This window comes from Cucurbita moschata, unplaced genomic scaffold (assembly GCF_002738365.1).
Source record: "Cucurbita moschata cultivar Rifu unplaced genomic scaffold, Cmos_1.0 Cmo_Scf00025, whole genome shotgun sequence".
NCBI lineage: Eukaryota > Viridiplantae > Streptophyta > Magnoliopsida > Cucurbitales > Cucurbitaceae > Cucurbita > Cucurbita moschata.
In genome coordinates, this window is record NW_019268541.1 from 3032830 (window position 1) to 3049136 (window position 16307).

Consider the following 16307-nt stretch of genomic DNA (forward strand, 5'->3'; position numbering starts at 1 on the left):
TATCAACTTTCTAAAATGTGAAAAGAAATAACCATTTGAACGTTAAATCTTTTTTTTGTTAAATTATCAGCACTACTTAACCCGACCCAAATCATAAAAGTTAGATTGAGTTATATATATATATATATATATATATATATATATATATATATATATGATTGAGTTCAATTTTTTTAAAACGGAAAAAGTCCGGTTGGTCGTGGGTTGACTTTTTTTTGTTGGACCAACCTAAGAATGGAATTACATCTAAACTCTACCTTACTTTTAAAATCATTATGAAAATGAAGAACAGTTAACGTTTGAATAAGTTGTGACTTGTAAATGTTCGAATATTTGAGATTTATGGTATTTTAGTCATTAATGTGACATGTATCGTGGATAAGTAGCATTTTTTCAAATAACGAAAAAAAATCCGACAACCCAATTCAAAAAATAGAAGGTTGGATTATGAGCTCTATTCAAGTTGCTCCCGTCACAAACCCAACAAACTTGAAATTTAAGATTGGTATAAAATATATATATATATTCAACTCGACCGGTTTATATCCTAAATTTGAAAGACTAAACTTAAGCTTTATTAAAAAGTGTATGTTACGGCCCAAACCCACCGCTAGCAGATATTGTCCTCTTTGCGCTTGCTTTTTCTTACCGGCTTCCACTCAAAGCTTCAAAACACGTGAAAAGGTTTCTATACAGTGTTTCGTTCTCCTCTCTAACCAATATGTGACATCACCTGTAATGATGCAAAAGTTAAAATAAAATAAAAATAAAATCTAAAATATTATTTGATTTTTTTTTTTTTTTTTTTTTGAAGTCCGTTGAAAACAAATATTTATTTCTCATAAATATTGAGATTTAATAGGAGAAAATTAGGAAATTAGGTTGGTGGTGAGGTAATAATAAAATAATAATAATAATAATAATAATAAATAAATAACTAAATACCTTGTACTTGTATTCCCCTTTTCATCTTCCATAATAATTATAAATGTGAAAATATTTATTTATTTATTTATTATTGTTTTATTTGATTCTAACGCCCAACAATGAAAATAAATTGTCTCACAATAAGACTAAAAAAAGCAATATTTTCACGTGGGCTCTCATTATTTCACATATTTGAAAACACTTTATGCCTTTTTGGCACAAGGAGAATTTGAATCCCAACAACTATTTTATTTTTAAATTATTATTCACTCCTTTTTTATCAAATATTTGTTTCTTTTAAATGACTTTAATGATAAGAAATTAACGTGGGAAAAAATGATCTAAAAATAACACGTTCACTTAAAACGAGTCTACCGAGAAAGTTTCCACACCCTTGTAATTGGTGTTTTGTTCTCTTCCCGACTAATGAGACAACACAATCCAATGGTGATAAGACATTACAATCCACCCCCTTCATAGCCCACTACTTGGGGAAGGTTTTCACACCCTTATATTAGACATCACAATCCACCCCTTTCAGAGTCCAGCGTCCCCAACTAATGTGAGACATCACAATCCACCCCCTTCAAAGCCTAGCGTCCTCGGCACTCGTTCTGTGGGACCCCCACCAAATCCACCTCATTTAGAGTCCAGCATCTTTATAGGCACACCATCTCATGTTTACCTCCCTTTTTAGGGAATAGCGAGAAGGCTAACATATTGTCCGGTGTCTCGCTCTGATATCATTTGTAACAGCCCAAATCCACCGCTAGCATATATTGTCATCTTTAGGCTTTCACTTTCGAGATTCCCAAGGTTTTAAAACGCACCTACCAGAAGAAGGTTTCCACGCTATTATAAAGGGTGTTTTAAGACTTTACATTTATTTTAATAATAATTGTTTGCGTATCTTATTTGGCGAAAAAAAATAGGTGTGATCATTATTAGGAGGTGGATAAATAACTAAAGAAATAAATAGAGCCTTGGGAGTTGGGATGGGGCCCACTCTCACTCAGAAAATTAAAAAAAAAAACAAAAAAGAAATAAATAAGCAATCAAAGTCCTGCAATGGCGGTAGCTGCTGCCATTAATTCACACTCGCCTTCCTCTTCCCAAACCACTTCCCTTCTTCTCTCTCTCTCTCTCTCTATATCTCTCTCCTCCTCCTCCTCTTCTCTTCAATTCCACCGCCAACCAACTCAAACCCTAGAAAACGAAACAACCGTCTCGATCTACACCAATGGCGACGCCCTCGATCTTCGCGCTAGCGGCGGTGATAATCGCGATTCACGGCATTGCAGGGGCGGTGGCGCAGGCTCCGGCGCCGGGGCCAGCGGTTGCGACGGACTGCTTCACGACGCTGCTGAATATGTCGGATTGCCTGTCGTACGTGTCGGCGGGGAGCAAGGACGTGAAGCCGGACAAGCATTGCTGCCCGGAGCTGGCGGGGCTGGTGGAGAGTAGCCCTAGCTGCCTCTGTCAGCTGCTTAGCGATCCTAATAAAGTTGGGTTAACCATTGATGTCGACAGAGCTATGAAGCTTCCTTCCGCCTGCAATGTCTCCACTCCTCCCGTCAATCTCTGTTCTCGTAAGCTTTCTTTTCCCTTTCCTTAAATAAAAAAAAAATTAAAAAAATTAAAAAAAAATAATTAAAATGTTTAATCTTTTTAAAATACCCAATTTAATCTTTTTTTTTTTCTTCTTTTTAATGGAAATTTTCAATTATGATTCAAATTTATATTCCATGATTTTTCAATTTTTCAATCTGCCCCTAAGTTTTTGGAGTGGAGATTTGTAGCTATTAAGTCCCTCAAACTTTAAAAATTACAACTTAATTGTAACGACCCAGATCCACCACGGTTAGATATTATCCTCTTTGGACCTTCTCGGCTTTAAAATGCATCTGCTAAGGGAAGGTTTTCACACTCTTATAACGGGTGGTTTGTTCTCCTCCCAATCAATGTGGGACACATCTGCTAAGAGAAGGTTTTTATACTCTTATAAAGGGTGGTTTGTACTCCTCCCAATCAATGTGGACTTTCCCTTTTGGGCTTCACCTCGAGACTTTAAAACGCATTTGTGATCCCTTTTGGGCTTCACCTCGAGACTTTAAAACGCATTTGTGAGGAGAAAGTTTACACACCCTTATAAAGTTTAAGGACTAAATTGTTATTTTACGAAAATCGAAGCATTTTTTAATACTAAGTTCAAGTTTAATTGAAAGTTTAAAAACATTGTTATTTTATGAAAATCGAAGCATTTTTTAATATTAAGATCATGGAAATTGGAAGTTCAAAAACATTCTTAAAACAATCAAACAAACATAAACTAATTTATTACCAAATGACTTTTATGTTTCAAATTTGCAACAAACATGAACTAAGAACATGCTAGTTTCCCTCCATGAACAAAATTCAAATAAATTTTGAGGCTTAGATCAGTCTTAAAAGCATCATAAGAGGGAGGTTTGTAGCTCAAACCTGCTTGTTTTGAATGCAGTTTTGGGATTTCCGGTGGGATCAAATAGTCCCGGATCAGCCCCAGCACCAGCACCAGGACCAGGTACTAAATCTTCCATACTCTACATTCTAAGTTCATGGTTTGAGTTTATTCTGAACGAAAATTTCGAATGTTAAAACGCACCTAGGTGTTCAACCACTGGACGATGGAGGCTCCGCCACCCCCGGTACCCCGGGAAGCAGCGGGAATAGGGCTTCGAGCATCAACCGCCTTCATCTCGCATTTCTGCTTGGCATAGCCTTGGGATTTCTTTCGACGCTTCTCTAACCGAGATATCTTTGATTGTCTGTTATTGTTTGCCAATTCTTCTGTCTTTCCTTTTCAGTTCATATGTAGTATTGTACTGAGATATTTTCATGATTGTTAGGCAATAAAAGTTTCTATTGAAATATTTTGTTGAAACTACCTGTTCTTGTAGCTTGTAAAAAGTGAATGTTTCTGTGATGGTAAAGATTGGAAAAACAAGTTTTAGAGGGTAGCAAGAAGACATTACCAGGTAAGTTGAGACGATAGCAACGCCATCGACATTTTGTATGCATATTATCCACTGCTCATGGAACAAATATTGGGGAAATGGATCAACAATCCTCAAAGTTCTCATCTCTAGACAAAATGCTGCATGATAAAATATAGATATAGCAATGAACATTATTTGAGATAAAAGAACATGATTTGCTGAAAAACACCTTGTTTCTTGTGAGGATGATATATCGGTAGGAGAGGGAACAAAACATTTTTTATAAAGGTGTGGAAACTTCTCCCGAACAAACCGTTTTAAAATCATGAACCTGACAACGATACGTAATGGGTAAAAGCGGACAATATCTGTTAGTGGTGGGCTTGTATTGTTACAGTTGGTATCAGAGCTAGACAAGGACATTGGGTCCTGAAGGTGGTAGATTGTAAGATCCTACATCGGTTGGAAAGGGAAATGAAACATTATTTATAAGGGAGTAAAAACCTCTTCAAATCGTGAAGCTAACGGCGATACGTAACAGGCCAAAGTAGACATCTGCTAATGGTGGGCTTAGGGTATGGCTTAGGTTTATGAGACATTGCATTTTATAATAATAAAGTATGCAAATGGCAATAGGATAAACGAGAATGCCACATCCAAGAAAGAAAAAGAGACATCCCAAGTGAGCAAAGCATATTCAACGATTCCTTACCTTCAAACTTCTATAGTACAACCAAAAAATCTGTAGTCCAAATGGTTCAGACTCAGACTTCTCACTTGAAACCAAGAAATGGCAGGGAAACTCAACGGACTACATGTCAAAGTGTTCAATAAATTGATGCAGATAATGAAGATGCAATGGAAATGTATAAGGAGGCGTATTAAACTTGAATAAGACGCATCTGTGTGAATGAAGCTTTGTTCAGAGCATAATTGCCAGCAGATCACAAAGAACGCAGTTCAGACTTCCAAATCAGGTTGTTCAACTTCTCCAATAATGCTTACCTATGTTAAAAACTGAATTACTCGCCAGTTGCTAGAGAAGTTGCCAGGGCGGTTCAATCCCCTCACTTCTCATGCTTTGATCCTTCGATTAAAAAATCTGTAAGAAGATGCAGCAAACAACCCATTCTCCAAGTATTCTATATTCAAGAAGGGTTTCCATATTAGAAATTAATGACCAACTACTCCAATACATTCAATGTGAGATCCCACATCGGTTGGGGAGGGAAACGAAGCATAGATAAGAGTGTGGAAACTCTCCCTAGCATACGCATTTTAAAAACCTTGAGGGAAAGCCCGAAAGAGAAAGCCCAAAGAGAACAATATCAGCATTCTCCTTTTTGTTTTCAGATACACAATGTATCACAAATTTCGGACCAACAATGATTTCACCGATTGTAGAGTCATTATTGAGCTTTGAAACACTTATTGAAAGACTATAAATATTGTCCTTTGTTCATTTGTTATCTAGAGGAAAGTCACCATCCTCAATGTGAATTTGATCTACCTTCTGTCTTAAGCTGCTAGGAGGTAAACCACGACGCCCCATATCAACAAAATCTAGGAGTTTTCTCCTTACAGTATAAACTGGATTTGGATCTATTAAACACCCCCTCTCATAAGCTTCTCTTAGAAAAACGGTATGTCTCTTTCCCTTGGTTGATAAATAAAATATCCCAGGATGATCCAAGAACAGATCTCTTATATTTAATTCAATGCCAAACCATTTCCTAAAATGGCTGATCTTCTCTACTTCCACCATCTTTTCCACGGTCAAAGTCATGAATTCGTGAATAATTGAAACTGTTCGTTTTTCTAGTGCTATAGCAGTGTTCCCATGCTTGTTACCGTCAAGTGTTCCCTCGTATGGCCCGGTATATGGACACCTTTGCCATTCCTTAACCTTGGCCTTGAAAGTTTTTCTCAACCGCATCCCCGGAGGATAGCTATGTTTAAAACTATACTTGATTTCTGTCTCGTCAACGGTACATCCGTCTTTACAACACTGAGTAACTCTCCATTCATCGACAGCTGCTCGGAAATGATTTCTCGGAATGTCATCAACCAGCTTCAAAAAATGAGTATTTGGTTCATGCGCATCACAAAGCTGAAAAATATGAGAGTTTTTCGATATCACACAGTCCTCAAAATTGTCAGGGAGGCCAAGCTCCCTCCATACCTTGTAAATGGCACGCAGTGGTAACATCTTAGAATTCGACATTGATAAAAGCCGGACTAATCTATCAACAACCAGAGGCAATGAAGCATTGATAGCATCTGCTTCTTCACAAACTATATGGATGGCAGTATCTGTTAATTTGCAAAATGGTTGAGTCTTGTTTGGATCATAGAATATGTGGAAAATATGAGGGTATTTGCGAAGGAAGGAGGCAGCGCCACGGTTGAGATGGAGCTTCTGGGAAAGCCTCGAGAGGAATTCTAGAGATACCGATTGATTCCTCGGATTAGCAAGGATAAGATCTTGGACAGCAACCACTTTTAGAAGATTTTTGTACCTATCCATCAGTTTCTCAAACGTTGGATCTCTAGCTCTTGATGCAACATATTGGGAAGATGTTGTTTTACATCTAACAACCATATTGAGATACTGGTACCTTTTTGGAATGGATCTAAATATATGAGGTCCCATTTTAATGCACAAATTACTCTAACAGCCCCTTGTCTCACAATACACTACCGATTTCTTCGCATACAAATGCAGGCATCACCTCTTTCATGAACAACCAAATATAAAAGCCTCAAAAAATATCTGATACTTCAAATTAAATCAAAGCATTGGCACAAGAGAAGATCATACTACCAGAGCACTAATTTTCTAAGTGAACTAACGCAAAATTTCAGCCCAACACAGATTTCAGATCAAGGCAATGGCTAGTATACACTATTTAAAATCCCTCAACAAATCCACGAACTTCAAGAGAAATCCAGAGTTAGAAAATGATTTACACATTCAGTTTTCAGTACGACTTCCACTTACCCCGGCATACCTGCGTCCAATGGAGCTTGTGAAAGCCTTCGACGACATTAAGAAGATAATCGAGGCCTCTTGTATCAATGAAAACTCCTCACGCTGTGAAACAAACAGATGTTGTTTGAATCAATCGACATGAATAAATCAAAATGTGAGTGAAAAATCAAGAAAGATTGAATTGGGAATTTCTTCATTGACAATGAACAGAGAGCAGAAGGAACAAGGAAAGCAAGCAAACAACCTGAAAATCATACATTGAAATGGAAACCCTAATTTGAGAGTTCTCTTTTTTTCCCCCCTTAATCGCCGACGAACTCTAATTCACTTTCTAATTTAATTTTTAATTTTTAATTACTTATAATTTATTTGTTTCATTTTCCACTTTATAATTCACATTCCAATTTTATTTTTTATTTTTAAATTAAATATTCTTCCATTTTGCACTTTATTTAAAAAACAACTATAATTTTTTTTAATATTTCAATAATATACCCTTAATTTAAGGAAAATATATATATATATATAAAGTACATTTAAACTTTAAATATATTTTTTTTAAATACCCTTTTAACATTAAAAAAATACTTTTAAATTTTTTTTAAAACTAAAAATATATTTACCGTTAGTACCATATTTTAAAAAATACTCATAAACTTTCAAAATCGACGTAAAAAAAGATTGGAGATAATATATGAGATGTTGATAGATAGTTTCGGTTCATATATTCGTGGTAAAGATTCTTGTACTTGATTGACTATATTACTAAAGTGTCAGACGAAAGATCTGAAGGTCGCATATTTGATCCACGCTCACCGCATGTGTTTAAGAGTAGAATTTAAGTGTAAGTGCTGGAAAAATGTTTTGTACTCGAATGATTATGTTATATGGGGAGAGCATAATTTTTTTTTTATATATTAATTTATTAATTTAAGAGTACAAAGTGCTCGAAAAAAGTTTTGTACTCGATTGACTGTATTATATGAGAGTTTTGCAGGGGTAGCTCAGTTGGGAGAGCATCAGATTAAAGATCTGAAGGTCGCGTGTTTGATCTATGCTCACTATTTTTTTATATTAATTTAAGAGTATAAAATTGCTCGAAAAAAGTTTTGTACTCAATTGACTGTGGTATAAGAGGGTTATGCGGGGATAGTTCAGTTGGGAGAGCGTAAGGTCGTGTGTTCGATCCACGCTCACCGCATGTTTTACAATTACAAGATCTAAAAGTCGCATGTTCACAACATGTTTTACAAAAAAGTCTTCTTAATTAAACGATACTTTTATATTAATATAAGAGTATAAAGTGCTTGAAAAAAGTTTTGTACTCGATTGACTGTGTTATATGATGGTTATGCGGGGATAGCTCAATTGGGAGAGCGGATCTTCATTGACTGTGTTATATGACGGTTATGCGGGGATAACTCAGTTGGGAGAGCGTCAGACTCAAGATCTAAAGGTCGTTCTATCCACGCTCACTGCATGTTTTACAAAAATCAAGTCTTCATAATTTAACGATAAAAGTAATCATGGGGACCTCATGCATTTATGTACGTCACGTGTATCGAGATACTTCCTTATTATATTATGTTAGTGCGGACGTGTACTTTCGATATTTATGTTCGCCACGATATCATGTGGGTCTTCCCCTTGTATGGTGTTCGATGACGCGTTAGCTCATTTAGCTCGATGAAGCTAGGCCCAAGAGGTACATATATGAGCCCACCTGGTGGGTCTATGTGCGCATGCGTGAGCCGTGTGTGGGGAAGTACCACACATCCAACCTTACCCGAAACGGGAAAGAGCTCAAGACCATGCTATGGTTTTAAAGGATACGTCCTATCATGTATGTGTGTTTGCATTTCCCAACTCCAACAATAAAACTACTTAATGTGTACCGTACGTCTTAGAATAAGTCATGTGCTACTCTTATGTTTCAAGTAAAAGTAAAATGCTCCTGTACAACAATGAATGCTGAAATTACTATAGAAATTAAGATAGGATAGTAGTTTTGGATGATAAAAGTCCCACATCGGCTAATTTAGGGAATGATCGTGGGTTTATAATCAAGGAATACTCTCTCCATTTACATGATGCCTTTTGGGGAAGCCCAAAGCAAAGCCACGAGAGCTTATGCTCAAAGTGGACAATATCATACCATTGTGGAGAGTCGTATTCATCTAACATGGTATCAGAGGTATGCCCTAAACTTAGTCGTGCCAATAGCTCAGAGCCATGCCCTAAACTTATTAATTAATTTTTAAAATTTTAAATTATTTATTATACATAAAATTAAAATTTTTTAAGTTTTTAAAAATATTTAAATTTATAGATTAAATTGAAAAAAAAAAAAATTGAGAAAGTAATTTAAAAATAGAAAAGAAAAACGAAATCTCACTCTTTCGGAAGTTAGAAGGCTTTGGCGCACAAAGGCTTCTTCCCCAACTCCCCACAAAACCCTAGAGACCAATACGAACACTTGCAGCATCTTCACTTCCGTGCTACTCCCACCTCCGCATCTCCAACAATGGCAGCCATGCTGGTAAGCTCTCCCAATCTCGCCTTCTTCTTTCTCCTTCTCGCATGAGATTTGCTGTTTTTTTTTTTTTTTTTTTTTTTTTCCATTTCCTTCACTATATCTGACTTTTGCTTGTCGGAGAAAATGTACAGCAACCTCAGATCATACTGCTGAAAGAGGGAACGGATACTTCCCAAGGCAAGGCGCAGTTGGTGAGCAACATCAATGCCTGCACAGCTGTGGCTGATGTGGTGCGTACCACCTTGGGACCTAGAGGTATGGACAAACTCATTCACGATGATAAGGGAAATGTCACCATTTCCAATGATGGTGCTACCATTATGAAGCTTCTCGATATTGTTCATCCTGCCGCTAAGATCCTCGTGGACATCGCTAAGTCGCAGGACTCCGAGGTATTGTTCTGGTGTTTTTGTTATTCTTTCTTGTATTTGTTGGTACTGCTGCTGGAACTGTTGTGTTTGATTCGTGACTTCCTGTTTGTTTTGGCATAGAGATATTGGGATGATTAGTTCCTTAATCTTGGATTTTTGTTATGTAATTAGCTCTTTTTGGTACTTGTGTTTCTCAATTTGTATTGATTTATTGCATATCAATTTAAAAGTGATATGAAGTGCCGATATTAACTTCTTTATATCATATTTTATTGACAATATTACATTGTGGAAGGGTGGAGATGATTCTTCATGTCACGTTCAGTAAGGGTGCTGAAAATGAGAAGATGTGAGGTTTTTAGCCATCGAGCTATCGTTTTTGTTGATAAAAAACAACTCCCTATAAAGTTTAAGAGTAGTTGCATATTCAATTTTTCCCCTTCTCCATTGCAGCAGGCAACTAAAGCAGGCTTTGGGACCTTACCCACCATTGTTTATTTTATTTTATATTTTAAAATTAACATTCCGGTTCTGTCTGATCTCTGATGTGAAATCAAGATTTTCTGTCAAGATTAACGATTTACTTCACATATTTCTGTTCAAGAAACGGAGGCCTTGGCTTTTGTGTGCTCGACTATTTTCACGTACCTCGAGTTGCATATTGAAATTTAATAAGTTTAAGTAAATCTTTTGTTCTCTATCACAAAGGATCAAGTATTCTTGAAATAACAGTGACACATTTTGAACCTTAAAGAGGTTTTTGGGTAATAGTTTCCTATATGCTCCCACTATTGTTATTATATATTTTTTTATTGGGTCGAGTTTTTCTATTTTCTCCATTGTACCTCCCTAGAAACTTAGGGGGGAAAATGAAAATGAAAAATGAAACTTTATATATGATCAAAGTGATGGGATTGTTCACGTAACTTCTTAATACTGTGTTCCAGGTTGGTGATGGGACAACAACTGTTGTTCTTCTCGCTGCTGAGTTCTTGAAGGAGGCCAAGCCTTTTATTGAGGATGGAGTCCACTCTCAAAATTTAATACGAAGCTATCGGGCTGCAAGCCAATTGGTCTGCGATTTTAGTTTCCCTCACTCTTACATTTATCGGTTGAATGGTCATCCTAACTCTCCTCTGATTGGGTTTGTTTGGTAGGCAATTGAGAAAGTAAAAGAGTTGGCAACCAGTATAGAGGGGAAGAGCTTGGAGGAAAAGAAAAGCTTGTTGGGTAAATGTGCTGCGACAACACTTTCATCTAAGCTCATTGGTGGTGAGAAGGATTTCTTTGCATCAATGGTTGTTGATGCTGTTATTGCAATTGGCAATGAAGATAGGCTAAATATGATTGGTATAAAGAAGGTGTGTACACTCATGTAATTCTTTTACATTCTTCATTGTTTTGCTCCATGGGTACAGATAACACTGTCTGGTGGAACATAAAATCAGCCTGCTGTGCAGTATTATAATGTGTTTTGACTTTTCTGAACTGAAGATGCCTAGCTAAATTGTCAACTTTGAAAGATCACGTGGGATAGTGATTTATTTATGTATGGTACTGTGATATATACTGTATTTCTTTAATGGACATTTAAAAATAATATAACATGTTGTTATACGCCTTTTGTGAACTTGAGGCAGTATGAAAAAGTTATTTGTTCTTAGGTGCCCTAGATCTTGAGTATTACAATGTCTAATTGTACCTTCTGCGTAATGCTTATTTTCAGCTGTTAAATTTTCCAGCGTAATGTTTGGTAGAGGTCAACTTTTGGCTCATTTCTTTATGCAATTCTGACCATTCTCTGCATTTAAACAGTGTGTTGCTGTTGAAACCTTCAGAATCAAAATTATTTTTCAAAGTTATTTATTTATATGTAATTTTTGGTTCTTTTATAGTTACTCTTTTATTAAGTTTCACCTTGAGTTGATTTTAATGAAAGGCTGGTACATTTGCTAATTGGTTATGCTCTGTTGGAATTTTTATGTGCTTGTCAGGTTCCTGGAGGGACTATGCGTGACTCCTTCCTGGTAAATGGTGTTGCCTTCAAGAAGACATTTTCTTATGCAGGTTTCGAACAGCAGCCAAAGAAGTTTTTAAATCCAAAGATTCTCTTGCTAAATATTGAATTGGAACTGAAATCAGAGAAAGAAAATGCTGAGATACGGTAGGATTCATTTTACCGACTTCCATCCCCCGCCTGTGTCTTTTTTGACTACTAAACTTCCAGAAATTGTTTTTTGTAGGCTTTCTGATCCATCGCAGTATCAGTCCATTGTTGATGCAGAATGGAATATTATTTACGAAAAGTTAGACAAATGTGTAGAGAGTGGAGCCAAGGTTGTTCTTTCGCGTTTGGCTATTGGTGATCTTGCCACACAGGTTGGTATTTGTCTTTCCCCACAATTATTGCATCTCCAGTATTCTTGGTAGTCAGAAAAGCCCTCTTATGTCAAAGAAGTAAGATTCTAGACAATGTATATTGTGAAGGAAGTAATTTCTATTGAAATATTAAGAAGTATCATCACCTTTCATTCAGTAAAGTTGCCTCTGAATCCATATCAACGGTTTACTTTTTAACAGTATTTTGCAGACCGAGATATTTTCTGTGCTGGCCGTGTGGCTGAGGAAGATCTACATAGGGTTGCTGCTGCAACTGGTGGAACTGTACAGACATCTGTCAACAACGTTATTGATGAGGTACACATGTTTTCTGCTATAGTAATTTTATGTAATTGTGTAGGAACTTATGTTCTTGGTGTTCCTCTGTTTTTCATGTGACATTACTTTACTTTGTTGGCTTAAAGGTTCTTGGGACATGTGAGGTTTTTGAGGAAAAGCAAGTTGGTAATGAAAGATATAATATATTCAGTGGCTGTCCATCAGGTAGAACAGCCACCATAGTCCTTCGAGGGGGAGCTGATCAGGTATGGCTTTTGTTGAAAACATCAAATTGAATATATCATATTGTGTTTGCCAATTATTCTGAATTTGCTACACTTCCATTATCATTTAGTTTATTGAAGAAGCAGAACGTAGCTTGCACGATGCAATCATGATTGTTAGAAGAGCAATGAAGAATTCTACTGTTGTTGCTGGAGGCGGAGCAATTGATGTACGTTTACTATTTCAGTTAGAGCTTAATTTGACCTTTTGTCTTTGATTTAAATATCCCTTTCTTGCTTTTTTTCTACCCAATCACTTTGTTGCAGATGGAGATCAGTCGATATTTGAGGCAACATGCACGCACAATAGCTGGCAAGTCTCAGCTTTTCATCAACTCATATGCCAAAGCCCTTGAGGTAGATCAGTGTCCTCTCGCTTATTTTTTCTACTTGAGTTTTTATGTTGTGTAGTGCCAAGACTCATTGATGACTATTTTGGAGTTAGATTGGAAAGATTTAAAATTCTCTGAAACTAAATGCAACTGTAAGCACAGAACATCATTCCTTCGTTTGGAAATTTTGAGTGCCAAAGTTTCTTTTAAAGACCAGAACATACTGTATACTACCATCACTGCTTGCCTGCACATCCTTGGTTGACGAATCCATTTATTTAAACGATGCTCTGATTTCATTGCACAGCTCTATCTTGTGTCTTTGGCTGTTGAAAATAAATTTTTTACCTCCTGTTTTGAAACGTTTGTTATTTAAATATTTGTTCCTGGCCTTGCTGCCTGATAAATTTGAGTTGGGTACTTCCTTGCCTATTAAAAGGGTTAGGAAATTGATGAAAAATGTATCCTATACGAATAGAATGGAAAGGTAAGGGCTAGGTGTTCTACAAATTAGTATACATTCTTTTGACATTGTTTTACCTCCAGGATATTGTTAATGATATAATCGTCCCCCACTCATACTTGAACATCATCAACTCATCCCTGCTGAATGATAATTCATGGAAACATGGACAATGTTTCTCTTCTTAATGCTAATGTGTAGTAGGAGGATCTTGGTCTATTCATGGTTTTATGAGGGATACCTTACTGGGCTGTCTTGCTGTGGTCCTGCAGGTTATACCCAGACAACTGTGTGACAATGCTGGGTTTGATGCTACCGATGTGCTCAACAAATTGCGACAGAAGCATGCACATCCTTCAGGTAGAATTTTTCGTCTCAAAATTGCTTGTTCTTGGCATCCTTACTTTCATTCGATTAACGGTCAAGTTTAATTAAAGTGCACGATGTGGGGATCTATTTCTATTTGGCCTGGTTGCAATGAAAATTATAGTTTGTCTGTCCTTGGATTTACTTTGCTACATCAATTTTCAAATGATTGTATAATGACATTTTGATGTTCTCAAATAGGTGAGGGTGCACCGTATGGGGTGGACATCAACACCGGTGGAGTTGCTGATTCATTTGCAAACTTCGTATGGGAACCTGCTGTTGTGAAGGTATCTGATTGCATTGACTCGTTGCTGTAAGAACAATCAGTGCCCATTGGAAGCACCTTGATTTTAAAATTTGTACCCTTGCTTGCAGATAAATGCTATTAATGCTGCTACAGAGGCAGCTTGTCTCATACTAAGCGTTGACGAAACTGTGAAGAATCCCAAGGTTATTATTCGATCGAGTTAACTCCGTTTTGCGATTTCTTTTTTGGACAGTCATGTGTTACTAATAACAATTCTCCTCCCTCCTCCTACCTTTATCATGCCAGTCCGAGAGTGCACAGGGAGAAGCTGCTGCCAGTGCCATGGGCGGAAGACGTGGTGGCGCTGCATTCCGTGGCCGTGGACGTGGAATGCGAAGACAATAAGCTTCATTCAACTCTTGCTGGCGAGAAGCACGGTTTGGTTAGTTCAATTTTTACTTCGTTGCCTCCGTGTGCTTTTCAATTTGTACTACAACAATCAGATTTTAATCTTATTAGGCCAATACACAAAAACCTTGAGTGATTTTGATCATATATAGAACTTTACAATGGAGAGTGATTTTGATGCTGCATCTGATTGCTGTTTTTTCCTTCCTTTTTGTGGACCCAACACTCATTTTGTAGTTTCGAATTATTTGTAGAGAAACCAATTTTCTTTCAGTTCTTTTCTCTTTCTGGAATTATAGTGTTTATATTTGGTAAGAAATGCAATTAGTTTCTTAGTTTCTATACTTTTGTCCTTCAAAATTTGAAAGGATGAATAGGATTGAAGTGAAATGTGCATATTTATTTGATGTTGGATCTTGAATTAGATGTGTGGATGAGAGAGAGAGATTGAGTGTGTGTAGCCTTCCAACAATAAAGTCTGTCATTTCCATAACTTTGCAATAATAGAAACTTTAGGAAATATATGATAACATGGCCTGCATGCCAACTATATTGTTCCTTACTATTTGTACTCATTAATTATTGCTTTATTAACTTTCCATATGTTTTCTTTCAGGAATTAAATTTATTGCTAATGTTTTTTCAGGAATTAGGTATTTTGGGTTCACATATGAACTCTTCTAAGTTAAGGTAATGTTCAGAATTCGGAATTTTTCAATTAAAGATTAACTCTAATTGTAAACTCCCAACGATGATTAAAAATATCAATGATCCAAAAAGTTTTTAATGTGGAGGGTTCGATTTTTCAATTTTGATAATTAATTTGTTTTCACTTTCTAATTAGGTTATAAATGTTGTCACAAGTATTTACATTTGTATCAATATATGATATTTTTGTATGTTTTCTGTGTATTTATAAAGGACATTGAAACATTCCAATTTTCAGATATTTCAATCCTGGCCTCCAAGAACGACCAATTTTGGATCTAATTTTTTATTATTTTTTTTTTCATTTTATTTGATTCTATTTTGGTTTTCAAATTTAATTTCTTATTTTGCTTTGATTATGATTTTTGTCCTCAAATTTGAATGCAAAATTACAATTTCGTTCGTTTGTTTGATAGACAGTTTAGGAAGGAATAATTGCGTAAGTGTTGCAAAATTAGTGCTAAAAATGGAATGGATCTGACATATTAGAACATTATTAAATTGATTTCATATTTCTGTAATTTGTTCTTTCCAATTTTTATCCTTTTTATAAATTTAAAAATATAAAGGAAATAAAATACCATTTTGGTTCCATTCCGTTTAATCCATTTTTAATTGTTCATTTATATTTCCCCTTATACTTCCAAACAAAATCTTAAATTTAGTGTTTCAATATATATATATATATTTTATTATTATCTACATTGATTAAATAATAATAACAATAATAATAAGTATTAAAGGGATTACATTTAATACTTATTAAAAATACAAAAATGTGATATTTTAGCTTATAAAAAAAATTTAAGTTCAAAGACATTTTCTAATACTTCTAAATTTAATGTCTTTTTTTCATAATTTTCTTTAGATGATTTTCACTATTTTTAGGAAAACATCTAAACAAAAAGTTTAAAAACAAAAAATAACTTATAATAGACGTCATATAAGCTTAATTTTGAAACATGTTTCCAAAGATCGAGCAAAATTTTGAAAGCTTCATTTTCATTAAAAATGACTTAAGAACTCAAAATGTG

General features: G+C 35.7%; 3 protein-coding genes across 10 annotated transcripts; 2 read left to right on the top strand and 1 right to left on the bottom strand.

Moving 5' to 3' along the window:
- The first annotated feature begins 1960 nt into the window (after positions 1-1960).
- LOC111461313 (non-specific lipid transfer protein GPI-anchored 2-like) lies at positions 1961-3850 on the top strand. The gene is made up of 3 exons (XM_023104808.1): positions 1961-2516; positions 3428-3490; positions 3576-3850. Exons 1-3 carry the CDS (start codon positions 2168-2170, stop codon positions 3713-3715), a joined length of 552 nt encoding a protein of 183 aa, XP_022960576.1. The 5' UTR covers positions 1961-2167; the 3' UTR covers positions 3716-3850.
- On the bottom strand, positions 2432-7229 carry LOC111461311 (protein ROOT PRIMORDIUM DEFECTIVE 1). Of its 8 annotated transcripts, XR_002713549.1 has the most exons (6): positions 7142-7222; positions 6907-6999; positions 4135-4236; positions 3942-4063; positions 3409-3791; positions 2432-2537 (listed from the first exon to the last, which is right to left on the bottom strand). XR_002713549.1 is itself a non-coding variant. In XM_023104805.1 (2 exons), exon 2 carries the CDS (start codon positions 6556-6558, stop codon positions 5365-5367), a length of 1194 nt encoding a protein of 397 aa, XP_022960573.1. In that variant the 5' UTR covers positions 6559-6999; positions 7142-7229; the 3' UTR covers positions 5240-5364. The 8 variants fall into 8 exon arrangements, 2 of the variants coding, with proteins under 2 accessions (XP_022960573.1, XP_022960574.1); XR_002713548.1 differs by lacking the exon at positions 4135-4236; XR_002713551.1 differs by lacking the exons at positions 4135-4236; positions 6907-6999; positions 7142-7222 and adding exons at positions 4618-4716; positions 4911-5199.
- A 2052-nt stretch (positions 7230-9281) lies between these two features.
- Positions 9282-14841, top strand: LOC111461736 (T-complex protein 1 subunit eta). Its single transcript, XM_023105366.1, has 14 exons — positions 9282-9436; positions 9565-9825; positions 10752-10877; positions 10962-11165; positions 11799-11968; positions 12048-12183; positions 12385-12501; positions 12609-12728; positions 12818-12916; positions 13014-13103; positions 13814-13901; positions 14109-14197; positions 14286-14360; positions 14464-14841. The coding sequence occupies exons 1-14, from the start codon at positions 9422-9424 to the stop codon at positions 14560-14562; spliced, it is 1689 nt and encodes a 562-aa protein (XP_022961134.1). The 5' UTR covers positions 9282-9421; the 3' UTR covers positions 14563-14841.
- The last annotated feature ends 1466 nt before the right edge of the window (positions 14842-16307 follow it).

Bases quoted from the DNA above. Each gene is read 5' to 3' on its own strand.
- LOC111461313 (XM_023104808.1), top strand. From the start codon at position 2,168: ATGGCGACGCCCTCGATCTTCGCGCTAGCGGCGGTGATAATCGCGATT. The intron at 2,517-3,427 runs GTAAGCTTTCTT...TTTTGAATGCAG, and splicing joins TCCCGTCAATCTCTGTTCTC to TTTTGGGATTTCCGGTGGGA. The intron at 3,491-3,575 runs GTACTAAATCTT...AAACGCACCTAG, and splicing joins AGCACCAGCACCAGGACCAG to GTGTTCAACCACTGGACGAT.
- LOC111461311 (XM_023104805.1), bottom strand. From the start codon at position 6,558: ATGGGACCTCATATATTTAGATCCATTCCAAAAAGGTACCAGTATCTC.
- LOC111461736 (XM_023105366.1), top strand. The intron at 12,184-12,384 runs GTTGGTATTTGT...ACTTTTTAACAG, and splicing joins TTGGTGATCTTGCCACACAG to TATTTTGCAGACCGAGATAT. The intron at 13,902-14,108 runs GTAGAATTTTTC...GTTCTCAAATAG, and splicing joins GAAGCATGCACATCCTTCAG to GTGAGGGTGCACCGTATGGG.